Source organism: Chiloscyllium plagiosum, unplaced genomic scaffold (genome assembly GCF_037043375.1).
Source record: "Chiloscyllium plagiosum isolate Xiang-an unplaced genomic scaffold, Cpla_swu_hap1 HiC_scaffold_2, whole genome shotgun sequence".
NCBI classification, from domain to species: Eukaryota; Metazoa; Chordata; class Chondrichthyes; order Orectolobiformes; family Hemiscylliidae; genus Chiloscyllium; species Chiloscyllium plagiosum.
In genome coordinates this window covers 88,280,376-88,302,940 of record NW_028270140.1, presented here as the reverse complement: position 1 = coordinate 88,302,940, position 22,565 = coordinate 88,280,376, and the positions used below count along the sequence as shown (strand labels likewise).

At 41.2% G+C, this 22,565-nt stretch overlaps 1 protein-coding gene across 1 annotated transcript in view; it reads left to right on the top strand.

The window, feature by feature from the left end:
- Positions 1-22,565, top strand: part of LOC122560501 (aminopeptidase Q-like) — a 157,694-nt gene that overhangs the window by 44,517 nt on the left and 90,612 nt on the right. Inside the window, exons 4-9 of the mRNA XM_043711168.2 lie at positions 1,759-1,885; positions 3,867-4,018; positions 12,934-13,047; positions 17,864-18,007; positions 22,128-22,193; positions 22,352-22,417. Of these exons, the coding sequence (XP_043567103.2) occupies positions 1,759-1,885; positions 3,867-4,018; positions 12,934-13,047; positions 17,864-18,007; positions 22,128-22,193; positions 22,352-22,417 (669 nt within the window). The remainder of the gene's footprint in view (positions 1-1,758; positions 1,886-3,866; positions 4,019-12,933; positions 13,048-17,863; positions 18,008-22,127; positions 22,194-22,351; positions 22,418-22,565) is intronic.

The window sequence follows — 22,565 nt, the reverse complement described above, 5'->3', positions numbered from 1 at the left end:
ACCACCCTCTGCGTGAAAAAGTTGCCTCTTAGATCTCTTTTATATCTTTCCCCTCTCACCCTAAACCTATGCCCTCTAGGTCTGGGTTCCCCCACCCTAGGGAAAAACCTTTGTCTATTTATCTTATCCATGCCCCTCATAATTTTGTAACCCTCTATAAGGTCACCCCTCAGCCTCCGACGCTCCAGGAAAAACAGCCCCAGCTTGTTCAGCCTCTCCTTATAGCTCAAATCCTCCAACCCTGGCAGCATCCTTGTAAATCTTCTCTGAATCTTTTCAAGTTTCACAACATCTTTCCGATGCTTAGAGGTGACCTGATAGAAGTTTTTAAAATTCTGAATGTAGAGTCATTGAGACATGCAACAACAAAACAGACCATGTACTTCTTATGCATGTACTTATCCAAATGTCTTTTAAATGTTGTAACTGGACCTGCATCCACCACTGGATGTTCATTCGATATATGAACCACTCTCTGTGTAAACAAATTGTCCGTCATGTCTTTTCTCTTCTCACCTTATAAATATGCCCTCTAGTCCTGAAATCCGCCGCCCTAGGGAAAAGACACCAGCCATTCACCTTTTTTATATATATATATATATATATATATCCCTCGTGATTTTATAAAGCCTATAAGGTCACCCCTCAATCTCCTATACTCCAGTGGAAAAACATCCCAGCCTATGTTGGGCAAGGTAAATGCAACAGTGGTGTTTGCCATCTCCACCAATAGGTGGTACTAGATAAGGGTTGTTTCAGGTAATTTGATGTCATCAATCCTCTTCTGCTTGTCTTGAGGCCATCTTGTGATTAGTTGTACAGCAACCATCACCATACGGTGATTAGAGAAGAGGCACCATTCTTGGCTATCAAAAAGGTTTGTTGCTGATAGGAATAAGTATGAGTGCATTTGGTCAGGCATAATTACTTGGACCTTATGGAGCTGGTATTGATACACCTGCTGTCTCTGAATCTGGAGTGGAACTGCTCGTCTCTACCACAGACTGTAGGTGTGTATTCAGTAGAATAAAGTTAAAAATCACACAACACCAGGTTATAGGCAACAGGTTTATTTGGAAGTACTAGCTTTCGGAGCACTGCTCCTTCATCAGGTAATTACTTGACAAAGGAACAGCGCTGTTGTACTATAACCTCGTATTGTGTGATTTTTAACTTTGTCCATCCCAGTCCTACACAGGCACTTTCACATCAGTAGAATAGGTGGAGCCAAGGTAACACGAACATTAACCCTTTCAAAACCATTCTCTTTTACAAGTGTGACAAGAATGTTTCCACTTGTCGAATTACCCAGAAACAAAATTCCTAAAAGCAAGCTAGTTAGTATTATATCCAATAGGGCAATAAGGAGGAATGTTTTGACTCAGAGTTAGTGGATGCTGCATTCTACTATCAGTGGAAGTGTCAAAGTAGCTGGCTTAGAACCTCTCAAATGGAGTGTGCTGCAAGCCAAGACAAAGCATGTTGGAAGGCGTGGAGACGTGTGTGCAGTACAAACACCAGCAGATAATACATGTGCTTAATAATATCTGCAATATTGCGTCTTTCACAACTTCAGAATGTCCAAATGATTTACAGCTAATTAAGTAATTTTGAAGGGTAGGCCCTCCTGTAATGTAGAAAATGAATTACTGGATACAATGTATCATTACATAAACTGTAGCGAGACAATGGCACTGGTTTTACTATGAAATCAAAAGATATTGGAAATGCTGTGTTTTCAATTCGACTTTTTTTTAGATTCGTGTGTGGGCAGATAAAACAGCCGTATCAAATGGTGAAGCTGAATATGCGTTAAATATTACAGGCCCAATACTCGCATACTTTGAAAAGTATTATGATGTGAATTATCCCCTCCCCAAAATAGGTAAGCTAATTATTTGTGGAATCTTATTGTATTGAGCTGATTAAGGCCAATTGTACCATAAGCTAAATTGCCTTCTACCTTTCTATGTAGCTATCTTAGAAACAAAATTACTTCAGTATTCCAAGTTGTTGTGTAAAGTGTATTATTTGCACTATTCTATTGCCGAGATCACATTCAAATTAGTCAAATCGAACTCCTATTAGAAGCTGTATGCTTTAACTTGAAGGTAATTATTAGAAAGAGAATTTTGGGGGGCAATTTCAGGACATATATCCAGGATGTAGATCAATTTGTCCAATTTTCTGTTAAAGTTACAGTGAGGTCAAAATTATTTCAACAGGCCCCATTTTTTTCTCACTTATGAGGCTGCTATTTATTTGATATGATGAGGTTAAAATGGTAGTCGGTAACAGCAACCAGTATCTTCATAGATTCCTTTTAGAATATACCTTTAAGGACACTGATTTGGAGTTCTATTCCTATCACAGCAATTTGGGAAATAGAATTAAATAATTCTAGTCATTTGTGGCCTAGCACTAGAAGATGCCAATAAAAACTGCTGGATTGCCAGAAACACACTGCTTGTTCACTAATGACCTTCAGGGAAAGTATGATTAGATTCCCTACAGTGTGGAAATAGGCCCTTTGACCCAACCAGTCCACACTGACCCTCTGAAGAGTAACCCACCCAGACCCATTTCCCCCTGACTAATGCACCCAGCACTATGGGCAATTTAGCATGGCCAATTCACCTGGCCTGCGGGAGGAAACTGGAGCACCTGGAGAAAACCCACGCAGACATGGGGAGAATGTGCAGACTCCACATAACCAGTCACCTGAGGCTGGAATTGAACCTGGGACCTTGGTACTATGAGGCAGCAGTGCTAACCACTGAGCCACCATGCCACCCCCAACCCAGGGGGCGTATCTGCCACTCCAATCCAGTGAGGCTGATAATATGATTCCAGTCTTACAGTAAGTGAGGAGGGCATAATTCTGACTTCAGGCAATCATCTAAAATCAGCTACCTGTTTTCTAATTCTCCCAACTTTTATTGACTTTGAATGAAATTATTTCCCTCCCCTTTATCTGAAATATCTCAATTAGAATATCTCTTAATCTTATATACTGATTGTTTGATTCTGCTGTGTGCTTGAAGCTATTGACTTAGAAATTGCTTTGCTGATGTGAGCTGGGCAGAAGCAAATGATCTAAATGCAAGACCAGTTATCCCAATATTGCAAGAGAGTGTTTAGGAGAAAGTGAAATGCATTAGGAGAGACGGAGCAAAGGTGGAGTTGACAATAGTCTTTAGCACCATAGTACAGTCGAGAGAAACACTTACACTTCCTGATTCCACATACAAATAAGTATTTCTCTAAACATGCATCCTGGGTAGCAATCCACACTGGATAGACAGTATGGATACCATATTCCTTCAGGTTAGACGGTACAAAGATTGTATTCCTTCAGGATAGGCTGATTGGTGACTATATTCCTGCAGAATAGACTGATTGGAGACTGTATTCGAAAATGGAGCACACCTAGGCCAGCCGAGTTCAGGACAAACCAGATTTGCAAAGAAGGCCTCAACTTTTTATCTCTTTGTTTGTGTATCAAAGGGCCTAAAACATGTTTCAAATGTAGCCCCCGTGACTTTCTGTTTGCACTTTTTAACCAGAAAGCTGTGATAATGGCCAATGCAATGACCACGCACATGTGGAAATACAGCTTTGCAGTTACCCAGCAGCCAGAGGGATGGCCAGCGGCAGCTTTCTTTTCTGGCCATCTTGGCACTGGCAACACAAACTCTGTTAGCAGAATGGTGAAATTTGCACCATATGCTGTTTGAAAAAGTAGATACTTTGACACCAGTTTTACATCTCTCACGTGGATAACATCTATAACTAAATGTCAAGCAATTGTGTTCTGATACATGAGTTTGCACTGCAATTGACTCACTCTGTTTTTATCCTTTCAGATATTGTAGCATTGCCTCTCTACGGACCAGTGGCCATGGAAAATTGGGGTCTGCTGCTATTCAGAAAGAGTTCATTGTTGCTTGATCCAAAGAAGGAATTCTTTAATAAATTAGCCATAACAGCAGTAGTTGCTCATGAGCTGGCACATCAGGCACGCTTGTACAATGTTTTCAATCACTGTTTGTACAATGTTTGTTTCAATGTTTGTACGAACACTGTAATAATTTCTGTTGGGAGTTTTGTTCGGAGTAATGCTGCAAACCATTCAGGGCAAATAACTACATTTTAGATTTTGTGGTAGTTTGCTTTTAAATTGTTTGAGTCAGGTTGTTAAAATGACTGAATATGGGATTGAAGAAACAGTCTTGCTTAGAGAATTTGGCATGATGCTCCTACACAGAACATGGATTCAGGAATAATGATGCATTTGTTATGCTATTGGCCTTCCTACACTGCTGGGTGTTCCTTTTCACCCTGGACACACCACTGACCTGTGCAAAAGTGAGGACTACAGATATTGGAGATTAGAGTCGAGAGTCATAGAGTCATAGAGATATACAGCATGGAAACAGACCCTTTGGTCCAAACCGTCCATGCTGACCAGATATCCCAACCCAAACTAGTCCTACCTGCCAGCATCCGGCCCATATCCCTCCAAACCTTGCCTATTCATATACCCACCCAAATGCCTCTTAAATGTTGCAATTGTACCAGCCTCCACCACATCCTCTGGCAGCTCATTCCATACACGTACCACCCTCTGCGTGAAAAAGGTCTCTTTTATATCTTTGCCCTCTCACCCTAAACCTATTCCCTCTAGTTCCTGACTCCCCAATCCCAGGGAAAAGACTTTGTCTATTTATCCTATCCATGCCCCTCATAATTTTGTAACTGTCTATAAGGTCACCCCTCGGCCTCTGACGCTCCAGGGGAAACAGCCCCAGCCTGTTCAGCGTCTCCCTATAGCTCAAATCCTCCAGCCCTGGCAACATCCTTGTAAATCGTTTCTGAATCTTTTCAAGTTTCACAACATCTTTCCAGTAGGAAGGAGACCAGAACTGCATGCAGTATTCCAACAGTGGCCTAACCAATGTCCTGTACAGCCGCAACATGACCTCCCAACTCCTGTAGTCAATACTCTGACCAGTAAAGGAAAGCATACCAAACACCTTCTTCATGATCCTATCTACTTGCGACTCCACTTTCAAGGAGCTGTGAACCTGCACTCCTAGGACCTTACCATTAAGTGTATAAGTCCTGCTAAGATTTGCTTTCCCAAAATGCAGCACTTCGCATTTATCTGAATTAAACTCCATCTTCCACTTCTCTGCCCATTGGCCCATCTGGTCCAGATCCTGTTGTAATCTGAGGTAACCCTCTTTGCTGTCCATTACACCTCCAATTTTGGTGTCATCTGCATACTTACTAACTGTACCTCTTATGCTCGCATCCAAATCATTTATGTAAATGACAAAAAGTAGAGGATCCAGCACCGATCCATGTGGCACTCCACCGGTCACAGGCCTCCAATCTGAAAAAAAACCCTCCACCACCACCCTCTGTCTTCTACCTTTGAGCCAGTTCTGTATTCAAATGGCTAGTTCTCCCTTTATTCCATGAGATCTAACCTTGCTAATCAGTCTCCCATGGGGAACCTTGTCGAACGCCTTACGGAAGTCCATATAGATCACATCTCCTGCTCTGCCCTCATCAATCCTCTTTGTTACTTCTTCAAAAAAACTCAATCAAGTTTGTGAGACATGATTTCCCACACATAAAGCCATGTTGACAATCCCTAATCAGTCCTTGCCTTTGTGGTGCTGGAAAAGCACAGCAGGTCAGGCACCATCCGAGGAGCAGGAGATAGAGGGCTTTTGCTCAAAACGCCAATTCTCCTGCTCCTTGAATGCTGCCTGACTTGCTGTGCTTTTCCAGCACCACACTCTCGACAGCGTTGACCCGTGCTGCGCTCTGTATTCAGGATGACTTATTCTGGTGGTCAGCTGGAAAAGGGACTGTTCTTCTCTCTACCAGAACTTCCAGATACCTGACTGCAAAGTGGCAGTGAGCTTTTCATTCCTCAGAGTCATGTCCTAAATGTTGATGTTCGAACATAGAATTCCTACAGTATGGAAACAGGCCATTTGGCCCAACAAGTCCACATTGACCCTCCGCGACTTACCCATCCAGACCAATTCCCCGACATTTACCCGTGACTAATCCACCTAAATGACACATTCCTGAGTACTATGGCCAATTTAACCTGCGCATTTTTGGATTATGGGAGGAAACCGAACACCCAGAGGAAACTCACGCAGACACAGGGGAGAATATGCAAACTCCACACAAACAATCGCCCAAGGCTGGAATCAAACCTGGGTCCCTATCACTGTGAGGTAGCAGTGCTAACCACTGCACCACCATGCCATCCCAAGGAAACTACTGCTGTGCTACATGAGCACTCTCTGTGCACCATCATAAAGTGAGGTGTCATTCATGACTTGTAATATGAGAAGTGGTGTGCACCAGGGCATTAAGTATTTTTCCAGAGGCATGAAACACCATAAGAGCATAAGGTGTAGCAGCAGAAGGAGGCCATTTAGCCCATCTCGTCTGCTTCAACATTCAATGATTATGGCTGATCTGATAATCTTCAATTTCACTTTCCCCATAACCCATGATTCCCCTACTGATGAAAAATCTGTCTATTTCAAAGCTGAATATACTTAACAAAGAGTCTCTTCAATTCTCTGCAGTAAATAATTTCACAAATTCACAATCCTCTGAGAGAAGACTGACTGTATAGACTTGAAAGGCCTTTCCTGTACTGTATGAATCTGTAACTATCATCCATTGTTGGTGGCTCCACTAAAGTACTGAACACAATTTAGGAATAACACTTTTTTTCTGTGTTCCCTCATTGGTCACGGGCATTGTTGGCTGACCAGCATTTGTAGCTGGTCCCTAGTTGCCCTTAAGCTATCTTCTTGAACTACTGCAATTCACATGATGTAAGTAGATGCACCATGCTGTTGCAGGGGGATTTCCACGATTTTGACCCAGTGACAGGGAAGAAGTGGCAACATATTTCCAAGTCAGGATGGTGAGTATCTCAAAGGGGACCTTGCAAGTGGTGGGATTCCCATGTATTGGCAGCATATGCCTTTATAGGTGGAAGTAGTCATGGATTGCTAATCAGGAATAGTAACGCAGCTTCAGAAAGGGAGGTCGTCGAGGAGGGTTTGTTCACTGAGTCAGTATGGGTGGAAGTCAGAAACAGGAAAGGAGCAGTCATGTTATTGGAAGTTTTCTACAAACGCCCTTTCCCCTCCAATAGCAACAGAGACATGGAGGAGCAGGTTAGGAGGCAGATTTTGTAATGGTGCAGAAGTAACAGGGTTGTTGTCATGGGTGACTTTAACTTTCCTCATATTGGTTGGAACATCCTTAGTTCAAATAGTTTGGTTGGAGCAGTTTTTGTCAGATGTATCCAGGAAGGGTTCCTAACTAAATATTAGATAGGCTGACAAGAGGGGAGGCCATATTGGATTTGGTGCTTAGCAATGAACCTTGCCAGGTGTCAGATCTCTCAGTGGGAGAGAATTTCGGTGATAGTGATCACAACTCCCTGACCTTTAATCTACTCATGGAGAAGAACAGGAGCAGATGGTATGGGAAAGTATTTAATTGGGGGAGAGGGAATTGCAATGCTATTTGGCCGGAATTCGGGTGCCCAGATTGGGAACAGATGCTCTCAGAGAAATGCACGACAGAAATGTGGAGGTTGTTTAGGGAGCACTTACTGATAGTGGTGGACAGGTTTGTCCCACTAAAATAAGGAAGGGATAGTAGGTTGAAATAACCTTTGGTGATAAGGGATGTGGAGCAACTAGTCATGAGGAAGAAGGAAGCTTACTTAAGGTTCAAGAGGCAAGGGTTAGACAAGACTCTAGAGGGTTACAAGGTAGACAGGAAGGAACTGAAGAATTGACTTAGGAGAACTAGAAGGGAGCATGAAAAAGTCTTAGTGGGTAGGATTAAGGAAAACCCTAAGCCATTCTACATTTATGTGAGGAACAAGAGATGGCCAGAGTGAGGGTAGGGCCGATCAGGGATAGTGGAGGAAACTTGCGCCTGGAGTCGGAGGAGGTAGGGTTTTAATGAATACTTTGCTTCAGTATTCACTACTGAGAAGGACCTTGATATTTGTGAGGACAGCAGGAAACAGATTGATACGCTCGACCAGATTGATGTTAAGAAGGAGGATGTGATGAAAATTTTGAAAAACTTAAGAATAGATAAGTCTCCTGGGCCAAACAGGATATACCCAAGGTTGCTACAGGAAGCGATGGGAAGAGATTGCTGCACCTTTGGCAATGATCTTTGCATCCTCACTGTCCACTGGAGTACTTCCAGATGATTGGAGGGTGGCCAATGTTATTCCCTTGTTCAAGAAAGGGAATAGAGATAATCCTGGAAAATACAGACCATCAGTCTTACATCTGTGGTGGGCAAATTATTGGAGAGGATTTGGAGAGACAGGATTTATGATTACTTGGAAAACCATAGCTTGGTTAGAGAGAGTCAGCAAGGCTTTGTGAGGGGAGGTCATGTCTTATAAAGTTTATTAAATTCTTTGAGGATCTGACAAAACACATTGATGAAGGTAGAGCAGCAGATGTGGTGTACATGGATTTAGCAAGGTGTTTGATAAGATTCCCCAAAGTTGGCTCATTCAAAAAGTAAGGAGGCACGGGATACAGGGAAATCTGGCTGTCTGGATACAGAACTGACTGGAACCTAGAAAACAGAAGGTGGTAGTAGATGGGTAGTAGATTGGTCACCTGGAGCTTGGTGACCAATGGTGTTCTGCAGGGATTGGTTGTGGGACCTCTGCTCTTTGTGATTTTTATAAATGACCTGGAAGAGGAAGTAGAAGGATGGGTTAGTAAGTTTGCCGATGACATGAAGGTTGTTGGAATGGTGGATAGTGTGGAGGGTTGTTGAAGGTTGCAATGGGACATTGACAGGATGCAGAACTGGGCTGATAAGTGGCAGGTAGAGTTCAACCTGGAAAGGTGTGGTGATTCAATTTTGGAAGGTCAGTTTGAATGCAGAATACAGTGTTAAAAGCAGGATACTTGACAGTGTGGAGGAACAGAGGTATCTTGGGGTCCATGTCCATAGATCCCTCAAAGTTGCCACCCAGGTTACTAGGATTGTTAGGAAGGCATATGGTGTGTTGGCTTTCATTAGCAGAGGGAGTGAGTTTAAGAACCACGAGGTTATGCTGCAGCTCTGTAGATCTCTATAGAATATTGTGTTCAGTTCTGGTCATCTCGTTATAGGAAAGATGTGGAAGCTTAAGTGGCACAACCACCTATTGAAGAAACAGCGCTTCGAAAGCTAGTGATTCCAAATAAACCTGTTGGACTATAACCTGGCGTTGTGTGATGTTTAACCTTGTCCACCCCAGTCCAACAGTGGCACCTCCAAATCAAAGTAAGGTTGAGATAGCTACGGCTTTTCTCATTGGAGTGAAGAAGGTTGAGAGGTGACTTGATAGAGCTGTACAGAATGATGAGAGGCATAGATAGAGTGGAGAGCCAGAAACCTTTTCCCAGGGTGGAAATGGCTAGCACAAAGGGGTATAATTTTAAGGTGGTTGGGGGTTTGTTTAGGGGAGATATCAGAGGTCAGTTCTTTACACAGAGAGTGGTTGGTGCATGGAATGCACTGCCAGCGGTGGTAGTAGAGTCAGATACATTAGGGACATTTAAGCGGCTCTAGGATAGGCACATGGAAGATAGTACAATGAAGGGTATGTAGATTAGGCTGATCTTAGGGTAGGATGAAATGTTGGTACAACATCGAGGGCCACAGGGCCAGTACTGTGCAGTACTGCTCTATGTTTTATGTTCTACGTTCTATGTGTCTAAGGATCTTTGCTTTTTGCTATCGAATTTGAGACTGAACATTAGTGATGGAGGATGCGGATGTAGTGTCAATCAAGTAGGCAGCTTTGTCCTGGATAGTGTCAATCTTCTAGAGTGTTGTTGGACCTGCACTCAAGCAGACAAGTGGTATTCCATCATACCTCTGACTAGTGCCTTGTATATATGTTAGACAGGTTCTGGATCAGTGGTGCTGGAAGAGCCCATCAATTCCGGCAGCATGCAACGAGCAGCGAAATTGACGTTTCGGGCAAAAGCCCTTCATCAGGAATAAAGGCAGAGAGCCTGAAGCGTGGAGAGATAAGCGAGGGGAGGTGGGGGTGGGGAGAGAGTAGCAGAGAGTACAATGGGTGAGTGGGGGAGGAGATGAAGGTGATACGCCTTCCGCAAAGACCGTTCCCTCCGTGACTACCTGCTCAGGTCCATGCCCCCCTACAACTCACCGTCCCATTCTGGCACCTTCCCCTGCCACCGCAGGAACTGTAAAACCTGTGCCCACACCTCCTCCCTCACCTCCATCCAAGGCCCTAAAGGAGCCTTCCACATCCATCAAAGTTTTACTTGCACATCCACTAATATCATTTATTGTATCCGTTGCTCCCGATGCGGTCTCCTCTACATTGGGGAGACTGGGCGCCTCCTAGCAGAGCGCTTTAGGGAACATCTCCGAGACACCCACACCAATCAACCAAACTGCCCCGTGGCCCAACATTTCAACTCCCCCTCCCACTCTGCCGAGGACATGGAGGTCCTGGGCCTCCTTCACTGCTGCTCCCTCACCACCAGACGCCTGGAGGAAGAACGCCTCATCTTCCGCCTCGGAACACTTCAACCCCAGGGCATTAATGTGGACTTCAACAGCTTCCTCATTTCCCCTTCTCCCACCTCATCCTAGTTTCAAACTTCCAGCTCAGCACTGTCCCCTTGACTTGTCCAGACTTGTCTGACCTGCCTAGCTCCTTTTCCACCTATTCACTCCACCCTCTCCTCCCTGACCTATCACCTTCATCTCCTCCCCCACTCACCCATTGTACTCTATGCTACTCTCTCCCCACCCCCACCCTCCCCTAGCTTATCTCTCTACGCTTCAGGCTCTCTGCCTTTATTCCTGATGAAGGGCTTTTGCCCGAAACATCTATTTCGCTGCTCGTTGGATGCTGCCTGAATTGCTGTGCTCTTCCAGCACCACTAATCGAGAATCTGGTTTCCAACATCTGCAGTTATTGTTTTTACCTATATGTTAGACAGGGTTTGGCGAATGAGGAGATGAGTTACTCACTGTTGTATTCCTAGCTTCTGACCTATTGTTGTAGCCATTCTATTTATATGGCGAATCCAGTTGACTCTCTTGTAAATGGTAACCTGCAGGCATTGACTGTAGGGGATTCAGTGATGGTAATGCTGTAGATAGTCAAGGGCAGTGGTTAGATTGGAGATCGCCATTGCCTCACATTTGTGTGGCACAAATGTTACTTGCTACTTGACCAAGTCTTAGTGCATTTGAACATGCACTGCGTCAGTGTCTGAGGAATCACGAATGGTACTGAACATTGTGCAATTTTCTGCAAACATCCCACTTTACCTTATAATGCAGGGAATATTAATGGTGAAGCAGTTGAACTTGGTTGGGTGAAGGCATTATCCTGAGGAACTTATAGAGTCATAGTTATTGAGTCATACAGTACAGAAAAGACCCGTTAGCCCATTGAATCTGCACCCACAATAATTACCACTGAAGTCACGCTAATCCCAATTTCCAGCACTTGTCCCATATCCTTGAATATTATAATATTTCAAGTTTCTCATTCAAATTACTGGGCAGCACGGTGGCACAGTGGTTAGCACTGCTGCCTCACAGTGCCAGAGACCCGGGTTCAATTCCCAACTCAGGCGATTGACTATGTGGAGTTTGCACGTTCTCCCCGTGTCTGCGTGGGTTTCCTCCGGGTGCTCCGGTTTCCTCCCACAGTCCAAAGATGTGCAGGTCAGGTGAATTGGCCATGCTAAATTGCCCGCAGTGTTAGGTGTAGGGGTATGGGTGGGTTGCGCTTCGGCGGGTCGGTGTGGACTTGTTGGGCCGAAGGGCCTGTTTCCACACTGTAAGTAATCTAATCTAAAATATTTTTTAAAGTTTGTAAGATTTCAGGCCTCTGCTACCTTCCCAGGCAGTGCGTTCCAGATTCCCACTGCTGAATGAGAAAGCTTTTTGTTTGCAAATACCCTCTGAAACTCCCGTCCCTTGCCCTAAAACTATAGATCCTCATGATTGACCCCTCAGTCAAAGGGAACAGCTGCTCCCTTCACCCTGTCCATACCCCTCATAATCTTATGCACCTCAATCATCTACCCCTCACCTCAGCATTTCCTGCTCTAAAGCCCATTCAGTCTCTTCTTCTTGCTCAATTTCTCCATCCTAGGGAACATCCTGGTGTTCTTCCTCTGTACCCAGTGAGGAGTGAGAGAGCATAATACCCCAACTGAGGTCTTGCAAGTGTCTTGTACAAGTTCAACATCACCTCTTTGCTCTTGTAGTCTATGCCTATATTAATGAAGCCAAAGATATCATATACTACAGCATCATAATATAGTGTATAGTCTCATAGTTATAGTTAAAAAATGATATTCATATCATTAATATAACATTAAATGTCTCTCACACTAGAAGTACTACAGCTTAACAAAAAGGTTTAGCATATAAATGTGTACTATCAATAAAACAAGCTTGAAAATTTGATGTAGGAAAAAATTACTGCAGATGCTGCAATCTGAACTGAAAACAAAAAATGTTGGAGATCACAATGGGTCAGGCAGCATCCGAGGAGCAAAAGCAAGCTAACATTTCGAGTCTAAATGACTCTTCATTAAGGCTATGATTTAGAATCAACTAGACTCAAAACATTAGCTTGCTTTTTCTCCATGGATGCTGAGAGACTCACTGTGATCTCCAGCATTTTTTGTTTTCAGTTATTTTTAAATTAGATGCTTATTTGCATGACATGAAAACATATTTGCTGTAAATGGAGTTAAAGATGTTCTTCAAACCTATGAAGTAGAGACTTTTGTGGATTAGACAATCAATATAAAATAAGTTTTGCTTGTGTTTTGTTTGAAGTGGTTTGGAAACCTCGCCACAATAAGATGGTGGAATAATCTATGGCTTAATGAAGGATTTGCATCATACTTTGAAAATCTTGAATTTTCTTCTGAAGACCATGTGAAAAAATGGGTAAGAAAGTCCATCAATTCCAAATTAACAACATTGTAACATTTGTTATTTACTCCACTCTGGGTAGTGTTGCTTGAAGACTTTAGGTTATTAATAATCTCATTTGCAAATACTTGTGAGGGTTAACACAATATTACAGTGGTACTGAAAATCTAAAGTCACAGCAGGTTTTTGAAACAGAAACTAAACTTACAATTATAGAGCAACTTTGGAGTGCTTCAGACATTCTAAATGAATCCTTAGAAGTTTATAACCGCATCACTGATGTGACATCTACCTGCCAGTTGTGAGAACACACTGGTTATGGCCTTAATTTGCATAGAGTTGAACTCAACCAATCAGAATGGCTGGCTGTTATGCAGCTCCAGAAGCTCCGCACAGAGATGGAAGAGATGGAGGAGATGGAGATGAAGAAATGAAGGAGGCGATAGACATACTTTTAATTAGTAATAGGCTGAAGAGTTACGATGAGCAGGCAGGAAAGTGGAGTTGAGTCCAAAATGAGGTCAGTCATGATTGTATTAAATGGCAGAGCAGACTTGATGGGCTGAATTGTCCACTTCAGGACTCAATAGACCGAAGGAATGATGGGTAGGTTGATACCTCACTGACCTCTTAATATGCACTACAGATTGAGGGAGAATGAGGAAGTGAGGGCTGGCAACTTATGTTACTTGCTTTCACATCTGGGAGCTGTAAAATTATCCTATGATTTTCAGTTTCTGAAGTTGTAAGCATCATATTCCAAAGGGACAGAGTTGCACCAGCCAATTATAAAGGTACATGATTATTTCTACAATATTATTTTCATGGGCTTAGAAATGTATAATCAGGTGAACAGATTTCTAATATAATGCTTAAACTAGTCATTAGTACAAAACATACAATACTAAACTGTACTCAGCCAGAGAGATTAGGAAATGCCAAAAATTAATACATCTTTGAACAAAGTAGAATGCATGCTAAATATTAAATACCTGCACTGGCATTGGTACGATTCCTGTAAGGAAATCATAAATTGGAACAGCAAAATTTATTGAATGACCTCCAAATGAAATAATTTCCAACAAGATATCACTTTTACTAAATTCTGCTTTAACATGTATCAGAATCAATGTAAATTAAAGTAAACTGGGATCAAATATTTCAAATAAAAAAGTAAATTTCACTTTTAATTATCCATTAACACAAAGGTATGTATTTCACAACCACAAGCATTGGCATTAATCTCTGCAGAGATGTGGCTACAGAGTTCGACAATATGTTGTTCTTTATTCAGGCAGGGTAGGTCAGAGTCCTTTCCAATGAGAAGCAGCTTTCACCTCTGAAGTTCACAGCAATGTTTATCATCATTAAGGCACATTTCCATGAAACTGTTTGCCTTAGGAAATTGATTGATTAATATTGATGGCATAGCTTTCCAAGAGTTCCTTTGAACCGACCAACCAATCCTGGATCATTTGGCCACTTCAGGGAGCACTCAGCTCTTTAGCATCTCTGAGATACTGACACAGCTTTCAGATTTTAGGCTCATTTTAATTAAATTATATTGGGCCTCTGAAAACTCCTGTCTCATTTTCTATCAGATAAGGCTCAGTGGTTAGCACTGCTGCCTCTCAGCACCAGGAACCTTGGTTCAACTCCAGCCTTGGGTGACTATCTGTGTGGGTTTCCACTTGAGTGCTCTGGTTTCCTCCCGCTGTCCAAAAATGTGCAGGTTAGGTGGATTGCCCTTGTAAATTGCCCTGTAGTGTGCAAGCTAGGTGGATTAGACATGGTAAATGTGGGGTTATGGGAATAGAGCTAGGTTCGTGAAGAATTGATGGGCTGAATGGCCTCTTTCTGCACTGTAGGAATTGTAGATTCTAGGAAAAACTGTTCTCTTCATGAATTGCTTCTTCTCCCGATAGGCATACTGCTCTATTTATGTCTGCATTTGCTGATCACTTTCATCCTCCATGTCTCTGACTTGTGTCTGGTCTCAGATTCGGTAACTTTCTTCATGTTCACAGGTCAAGTGAACCAAGTCACATAGACCAAGATTACTAAGTATGCAAGAAAATTACAATTGATCCTTTTATAGAAAACTCCAACAAGTCCCTTTCAAGCATTATTAAAACAAATAATTATAGATTCAACAGGCATTATAAAGAATTACAAATTTTCCAACTGTACTGCTTCTGGGTCAAAGTTCATCACAGCATAAAGATAATCAAATGGGTAATATGTATGTACAATATACATTTGTATAAAGTTGTGAAAGTATTAACATCAAAGAAGATGCCAGTGTGAAATATTTGAAGCACAGCAAGGAACATTGTGAGTAAATGAGCATTTGCTAATGGTGGAATGAAGGTGACAGGGGGTAACATTATAAAATAAGGTTTTGGAAGCAGCATTACAAAGATAGGATGCGGAGAGTTAATTTGCAAAACTGGAAGTCAGGAATTGTTTAGGTGATGGGATGAGCCTTATATGTAGTGGGAAGGTTTGGGTGGAGATTCCGTCACCTTCCCCACATTCCAAGTTACGTTCACGGCAGGAAATGGTGAAAGCAGCGCCTTCCTGCCTGGAGGCCAATTGAGGTCCATCAAGGTCTTCTCCCATTGTCACTGGCATTCAACCAGCAGTTGATGTGGTTGATGATATTTGGGCAATCTGCCAAAAATAAACACTGGCAGGCATGTCTGCTGTCCAGAGGAGGTTCTATCTTCAAACATTGTGCCCAGTAAGGGATTCTCCACAAAGCAGACAGTTGTCTTTAACATTGACTCCCATTCCCTCCCTTGTCAGGGTCACCCTGACTGACGCCAGCTCTCATATGTCACTTATTTGTGTTTAGGTTTCTGGTGACAATCTTCCTGCTAAGGGTTACTGCAGACTATTTTACTCACCATGTTGCTGGAGGTACTGGAGAGCTGTTGGCCTCTTTGGATGGCAGTTCACAGAGGCAAGAAACTCCCCTTACAGGGCCTGGGAATTCCAAGGGGCCCATCTGGTTGCTGATGGAGCCTATCAAGTTGAGCGAGTGGATGGGCAACAAATATAAACATAAAGTCTTCTGTTAGTTAACATAAGGAATAGAGCCTCAGAATATTTATGCATCAGGGAACAGTAAAATAAGAAAAATAGTAACCAGCTTTTGAAATCTGAAACTAATGACTTATTAAGTGTTATGATCCTAGCTGATGTTAGTACTAGAATAGTGAGTTCCCAGATTGAAATCTGGCTTGATAGATCATAATTTGTTTTTCTCTATTTACTGAGCTGGTCTTTCACTGAAATGTAAGAACACAATGCTAAAGATTTGGTTTTTACAAAAAAGAAAATATTTATTATACAAAATAAATTAAGATAAAATAGAGCAAATCAAGATATTTGTGTATAACACAATCTGAAAGATTTCAAAATACATGGCAAAATAAAATCTCAACACTTCTAAGTTACTCAAATATTAGAGAGAGGGAATCCCATTTTTTATCATGTCTTGAAGTTTGATTTAATTGTTTTTTTCAATTCTCAGTCTTGAGACCTTAATTGACTCTTCCTTAATTATTCATGCAATTGAGCTTAAACTTTCTTAACTTCAATTAGTCTTTTCAGGGTTCTAAACCATCTCTTCTTTTCAAGAATTTTTAAGTCCTTACATTGAGATAATTTCTTTCCTATATGTTCTAAAGTAATTCTTTTCCCAGGAGAAACTGTTATTATATCTGACCCCAGTCAGCTTTCAGTCAACTGCCCCAAAGGCTTTCCAATGTATGAGTTCCTGTACAAAAAAAAACTGTTTCTTCTAAACCAAAAACAAACTAATGAATTCCATTGTTTGTTCTCTCCAATTGTAAAACTCTCCAATTACAAATAAACTCAGATTATCATTCCAGAAGGCACCCTCATCAGCTGGTCTCTAATACCTTTGCTTTAAAATCATGATTCCAGAGAGAGTGACAATGTAACCATTACACTCTTTCAGGAACAGAGCAAAATACACATACCACCAATTAAAAATACCTAAACTCTAAATAAATTATATTAATTTATATCAATCATACACTTTTCATCACATCAAGAATGACTTTAACATGAATTAATGTTTAAAAACAAGTGTAAAGATGTCTGGCTCAGAAAATAAATTTATAAGGGAAAGTTACTGAGCTTATTGTAGCGAAAGATAAGTAAATGCTTATTTATTGCAATGTGTCATAATTGACATCTTTAAGATTTATTTCCTAAACATTAACTTTATTAGCATGTTCAAAGTTTATTTTTACATTAATATTGAGCACATTTTACAAAAACTTAAGAAAATACAACATTATGAGATTGTTTAATGATTAGTTATTAATTTACATCAGGGTGGTACATAAGTGAAATGGATTTACAACTAAAATAATTGTTATTACATTAATTAGCTTAGTTAAAAATCAGAAGTAGAAAATATTAGACTAGGATTGGGATTCATGATAGATGATTAAAATGCATGTGTCAGTAATCAAATACTCCGTGGATAAGGAATGGAGCTTATTTTTCCCTATTCCATTTACTGGCAAAGCCCTGATCCAATCAGATGAACATGTCAAAAATTCAACATAAAAAGTATGAAAGCAAAGCCCAGCATGAACAATAGGGATGTGAGAGATGTAATCCATAATTCAGAGATTAGATTATTTTGTTTAAGGTCAGCAACAATCCAGGAAGGGCAAGGTGTATATGAGGCAGAATTCAGAGTAGGGTAAATTGTACTTAGCTGTAAAGGGAATAGGCTATTATATCACTCACGTATAGTGAATTTATTGCTGTATTGATTTTATTTCAGAAACATAGATACCCAATTCATTTGAAATACTACGTGTTCCAAACTGAGGAGAATATTTTTTCACATTCACTGTCTATGAAGAAAGAAGATATTGAAACATTTGACGAAATCAGGGAAATGTTTAGCGACACCACATACATTAAGGTAAATTTTACACCAAATGTAAAAGATCCATTGAGTTTCAGTTCAAATGTAGGGATTGACTTGTTGAAGCTTTTGATGAGGAAATACAGGTATATTCACATTATCAGGATATACTGTTCAGATAATCTCTTATTCGTCTTTGAAGTGAAGATAACCATATCCATCATGCCTGAGGTGTTTGGTCAGGTTCTTGGGGATATATAGGTAACTCCTAAGGCCAATCCACCCTTAAAAGCTGAGAATAGGACAGGATGCTGCAACCTAAAGAAGCTTTGGGTGAACTAGTGGCTCAGGAGTCCCTCTTCTTGTGTTTTCTCCTGTCCTTGATATGCACTTTCTTTTGAAGGAAGCTGCATCATATTTTGTTTGGTTGTGACAGGAGCAACATTCCTGTGCAAACTACAACCTGCATTCAAAGTCAATAGCAAATCTCTTTCGAGTGTCTACATAACATTTCCTTGACTAGTATGATATTGTACACAAACCCAGGCTCTCCAGAGTAGATTTAATTTGGTAAGCAAGTATGTGGCATTTTGGCTACATGACCAGTTTAGCTCAGTTGTGACTGTCTCTATATGGTGTGGATGCTTGAGTGAGCACCTCCATGTCTGGTATTTTGTTCTGCAATGTAATATACAGAAGCTTCTGAAATGACAGTGGATTGTGCTTATTTGGTATAATGCTGGTGCATAGTTCATGTTTCAGATGCAGAGGGCGGAATAGGCTGGAGTAATGTTTTACAAGGGCTTCCAATTTGGCAGGCAGACTTATTCCTCATCATCCCATGATGTTGGAAGTCTTCCAAAAGCAAAAAGCCTTCTACAATGTTTGCATGTGTCTCATCACCATTGATAGCTTGAGAGTGTGCTACTGAGATCAACGAATATATCCACTGCTGAGAGGTTCTGCTCATAGACTGAAATCTTGGGCGAGAGATAGGACATTACATCAATTCAAGTAATAATAAAGCAATAAAATATGCAATACAGCTGGGAATCATTGGGTTTCAATTTCTGAAATACAAAATTGAAGCTAATGAGTTTGTGAAGAGCAATGGATAAAATGATATCTTCAAATGATATCTTTAGATCAGTCAGCATTTATAGAGAGGAAAGGTAAGAATGTTTTAAATTATCATCATACATGATCATCTTTTAGTGGCATTAAGTCAACATGACTAGGTTTTGACTGCCATGCAGTTTTTTGTTGTTTAATTTTGTCACAAGGTATCTGTGAAGACCCCATCTTCCCACCTTGACAGTCAAACACACCAAGCTCCAGTGATATCCAGTGTACTGGTACTTAATCCCACTGAAGGTTGATCCTGCATAATGATCCAATTCTAATTCATGACTTTAATGTCCCTAACCCTAACCCTGCAAGAGTTGAATGCACATTGATGTGGAGAACATCTCAAGGAAAGACAATCGCTGTGGGTCTGCACTGTCACAGGACTCATGCAAAACATACACCGGCTCAACATGAGTTGCATAACAGTGCACCTTCTCAGAGAGGGATCTTCTCTGGTGAATTGTCATTGTCTTTCTGCATTGCCTCCTTAGATTTTGGTGCGATCAATAAGGCAGAGAATTGGGTTTTCACATTGAGATGCATAAATCAGAAGTGAAAAAGATCAGATGATGAACATGGGAACAGAAGTGGCAAGCCTATGGTAAATTAAGTTGTGAATATTGAGGAGCATTGTTAGAGGATACAGACACAATTATTGAATTACATCCAATAATTTCCCAACAATGAAGTTAGACTGACTGGACTGCAGTCTCCTGTTTTTTTCTTCCCTTGCTCCCTTCTTGAATAACAATACCACATTGGCTGTCCTGCAGTCCCCTGGCGCCTCTCCTGTTGCCAACTGTTTCCTCCCTTGACTCACTAACAGCCTGAGATACTTTTCATCAGGCTGGGATTTACCTACTTTTAAACCAGCCAAACCACTCAGAACTGCCTCTCTGTCAATGCTAATTTCTTATATACATTATAGTCCTTCTTCATGATTTTTGTACCCACATCATTCCTCTCACTAGTAAATATTGGCACAAAGTATTCATTTCAATCTCTACCTACACCCCTGGCACCACAAACAATTTAACTCTGTGGTCCTTAATGGGCTCCACTCTTTCTCTAGTTATGCTTTTACTCTTAATATACATGTATAATAACTTAGGATTTTCCATTCATGTCCCTGTTTTGCTTTTCTAATTTCCATTAAGTTCCTTCTTGCACATTCAGTACTCCCCTAGGGCTTCTGCTGTTTTGAGCCCTCAGTATCCACCATCTGTCTCGATTGTTCTCTTTATCCAATCTTGTATATCCCTTGATATGCAAGGTTTGCTGGATTTATTGGACCCACCTTTTATCTTTATAGGAACATGTTGGCCCTGTATCTTCCCCACTTCCTTCTTGCGGGAGGCAAGACATCAAATTTCTGGAGCATTGACTGACATCTTTGTATCCTCTTTGACTACAGGTGAGGTGACAGAGGACTGGAGAATAGCCAATGTTGTCTCATTGTTTAAGAAGGGTACCAGGGATAATTCAGGATACTACAGGCCTCAGTCTCACAATAGTGGTAGAGAAATCATTGGAAATGATTCTCAGGGATATGATCGATAAACATTTAGAAGCAAATGAACTTATTAACAATAGACGGCATGGTTTTGTGTGGGGGAGGTCGTGCCTCACTAACTTGATTGAGTTTTTTGAGGAGGTGATGAAGATGATTGATGAGGAAAAAATGTTGTCTACATGGACTTCCGTAAAGCCTTTGACAAGGTTCCTCATGGCAGACTGGTACAAAAGGTGAAGTCACATGGTATTGGGGTGAGCTGGCAAGATGGATACAGAAATGGCTTAGTCATAGTAGACAGACGGTAGCGGTGGAAGGAAGTTTTTCGGAATGGAGGGTTGTGATGAGCGGTGTTCCACAGGGCTTGGTGCTGGGACCTCTGCTGTTTGTGGCCAGTATAAGTGATTTGGAGTAAATTGTGGCTGGCCTAATCAATAAGTTTGTGGGCAGATTAGTGAAGTTGTGGATATTGAAGAGGATTGTCAGTGGATATAGCAGCATATAGATCAGTTGGAGGCATGGGCAGAAAAATGGCAGATGGAGTTTAATCCAGACAAATCTGAGGTGATGCATTTTGGAAGGTGAAGTACAGGTGAAAATTATGCAATGAATGGTAGAACCCTAGGAGTGTTGATACACAGAGGGATCTATGTGTGCAGGTCCACAGATCTCTGAAGATGGCAGGTTAGGTAGGTAAGGTAGTAAAAAAGGCTTATGATATGCTTGCCTTCATTGGAGCGGGCATTGAGTGTAAGGATAAAAAAGTTATGCTGCAGCTTTATAGAACTTTAGTTAGGCCACACTTAGAATATTGCATCTAGTTCTAGTCACCACACTACCAGAAGGATGTAGATGCTTTGGAAAGAGTACAGAAAAGGTTTACAAGGATGTTGCCCAGTATGAGGGATTTTAGCTATGAAGAAAAGTTGGATAGACTATATTGGTTTTCACGGAATGTGGGAAGTTGAGGGACAACCCAATAGAAGTATATAAGATTGTGAATAGCATGGATAGAGTGGAAGGTGTGAGGCTTTTTCCCAGGATGGAGGGGTCAACTACTCAAGGACACAGGTTCAAGGTGCAAGGGTGGAAGTTTAAAAGAGACGTATGAGGCAAGTCTTCAACATAATAGATGTTGAGTGCCTGAAACGCATTGCCAGAGGAGGTGGTGGAAGCAGACACATTAGCAGCATTCAAGATGTTCCTGACCGAATACATGAATAGGAAGGGAATAGTGGGATACGGATCCTGTAAGTGAAGACAGTTTTAGTATGGAAGGACAAAATGTGGCAGTGCAGGCTCAGAGGGCTGAAGGGCCTATTCCTGTGCTGTATTGTTCTTTTTGCTTTGAATGCATCTCACTGCTCTAACACCAATTTACCAAAACATATCTGCTCCCAATCCATAATGGCCAAATCATACCTGATCTTATGAAAAGTTACATAAGTCTTATTATAAGTGCAAGTAGTCAGGTATGTAACATATCATATCATTATTATGTAAACCCGTAAATAATTTTTCTTCTTCCAACCACAGGGTGCCTCTGTTATCGATATGATCTCCCACTTTATGACAGAGGAGCTGTTTGCAAAAGGGCTTACAGTGAGTTTAAAAAAGATTTTTCCTGATTTGAGTCAGTATATTTAAAGTGTGAAATAAAAATTCATATTTTGAGTTGAAACTGTTTCAAGATTTTTTGTTTGTTTTCACACCGAATACTTGCCTTTGTTTCTTCACACTCAGTCTCCTTTGTTTTACAGTCATATCTCAAGGCCTTTTCCTATTCAAATGCTGAGGCGGATGATGTGTGGAATCATTTGCAGATGGTGGGTTTAACCCATATTTATAGGGGATTCATGTACTATTGTCGAGGTTTTTTGTTTAATCATATATTGTTTAATTTTTTTTGGTTTCTTTCCTGCTGCATAGTTGCTTTACCATGAGGGGAATGATAATTGCAAATATAGCCTGAGT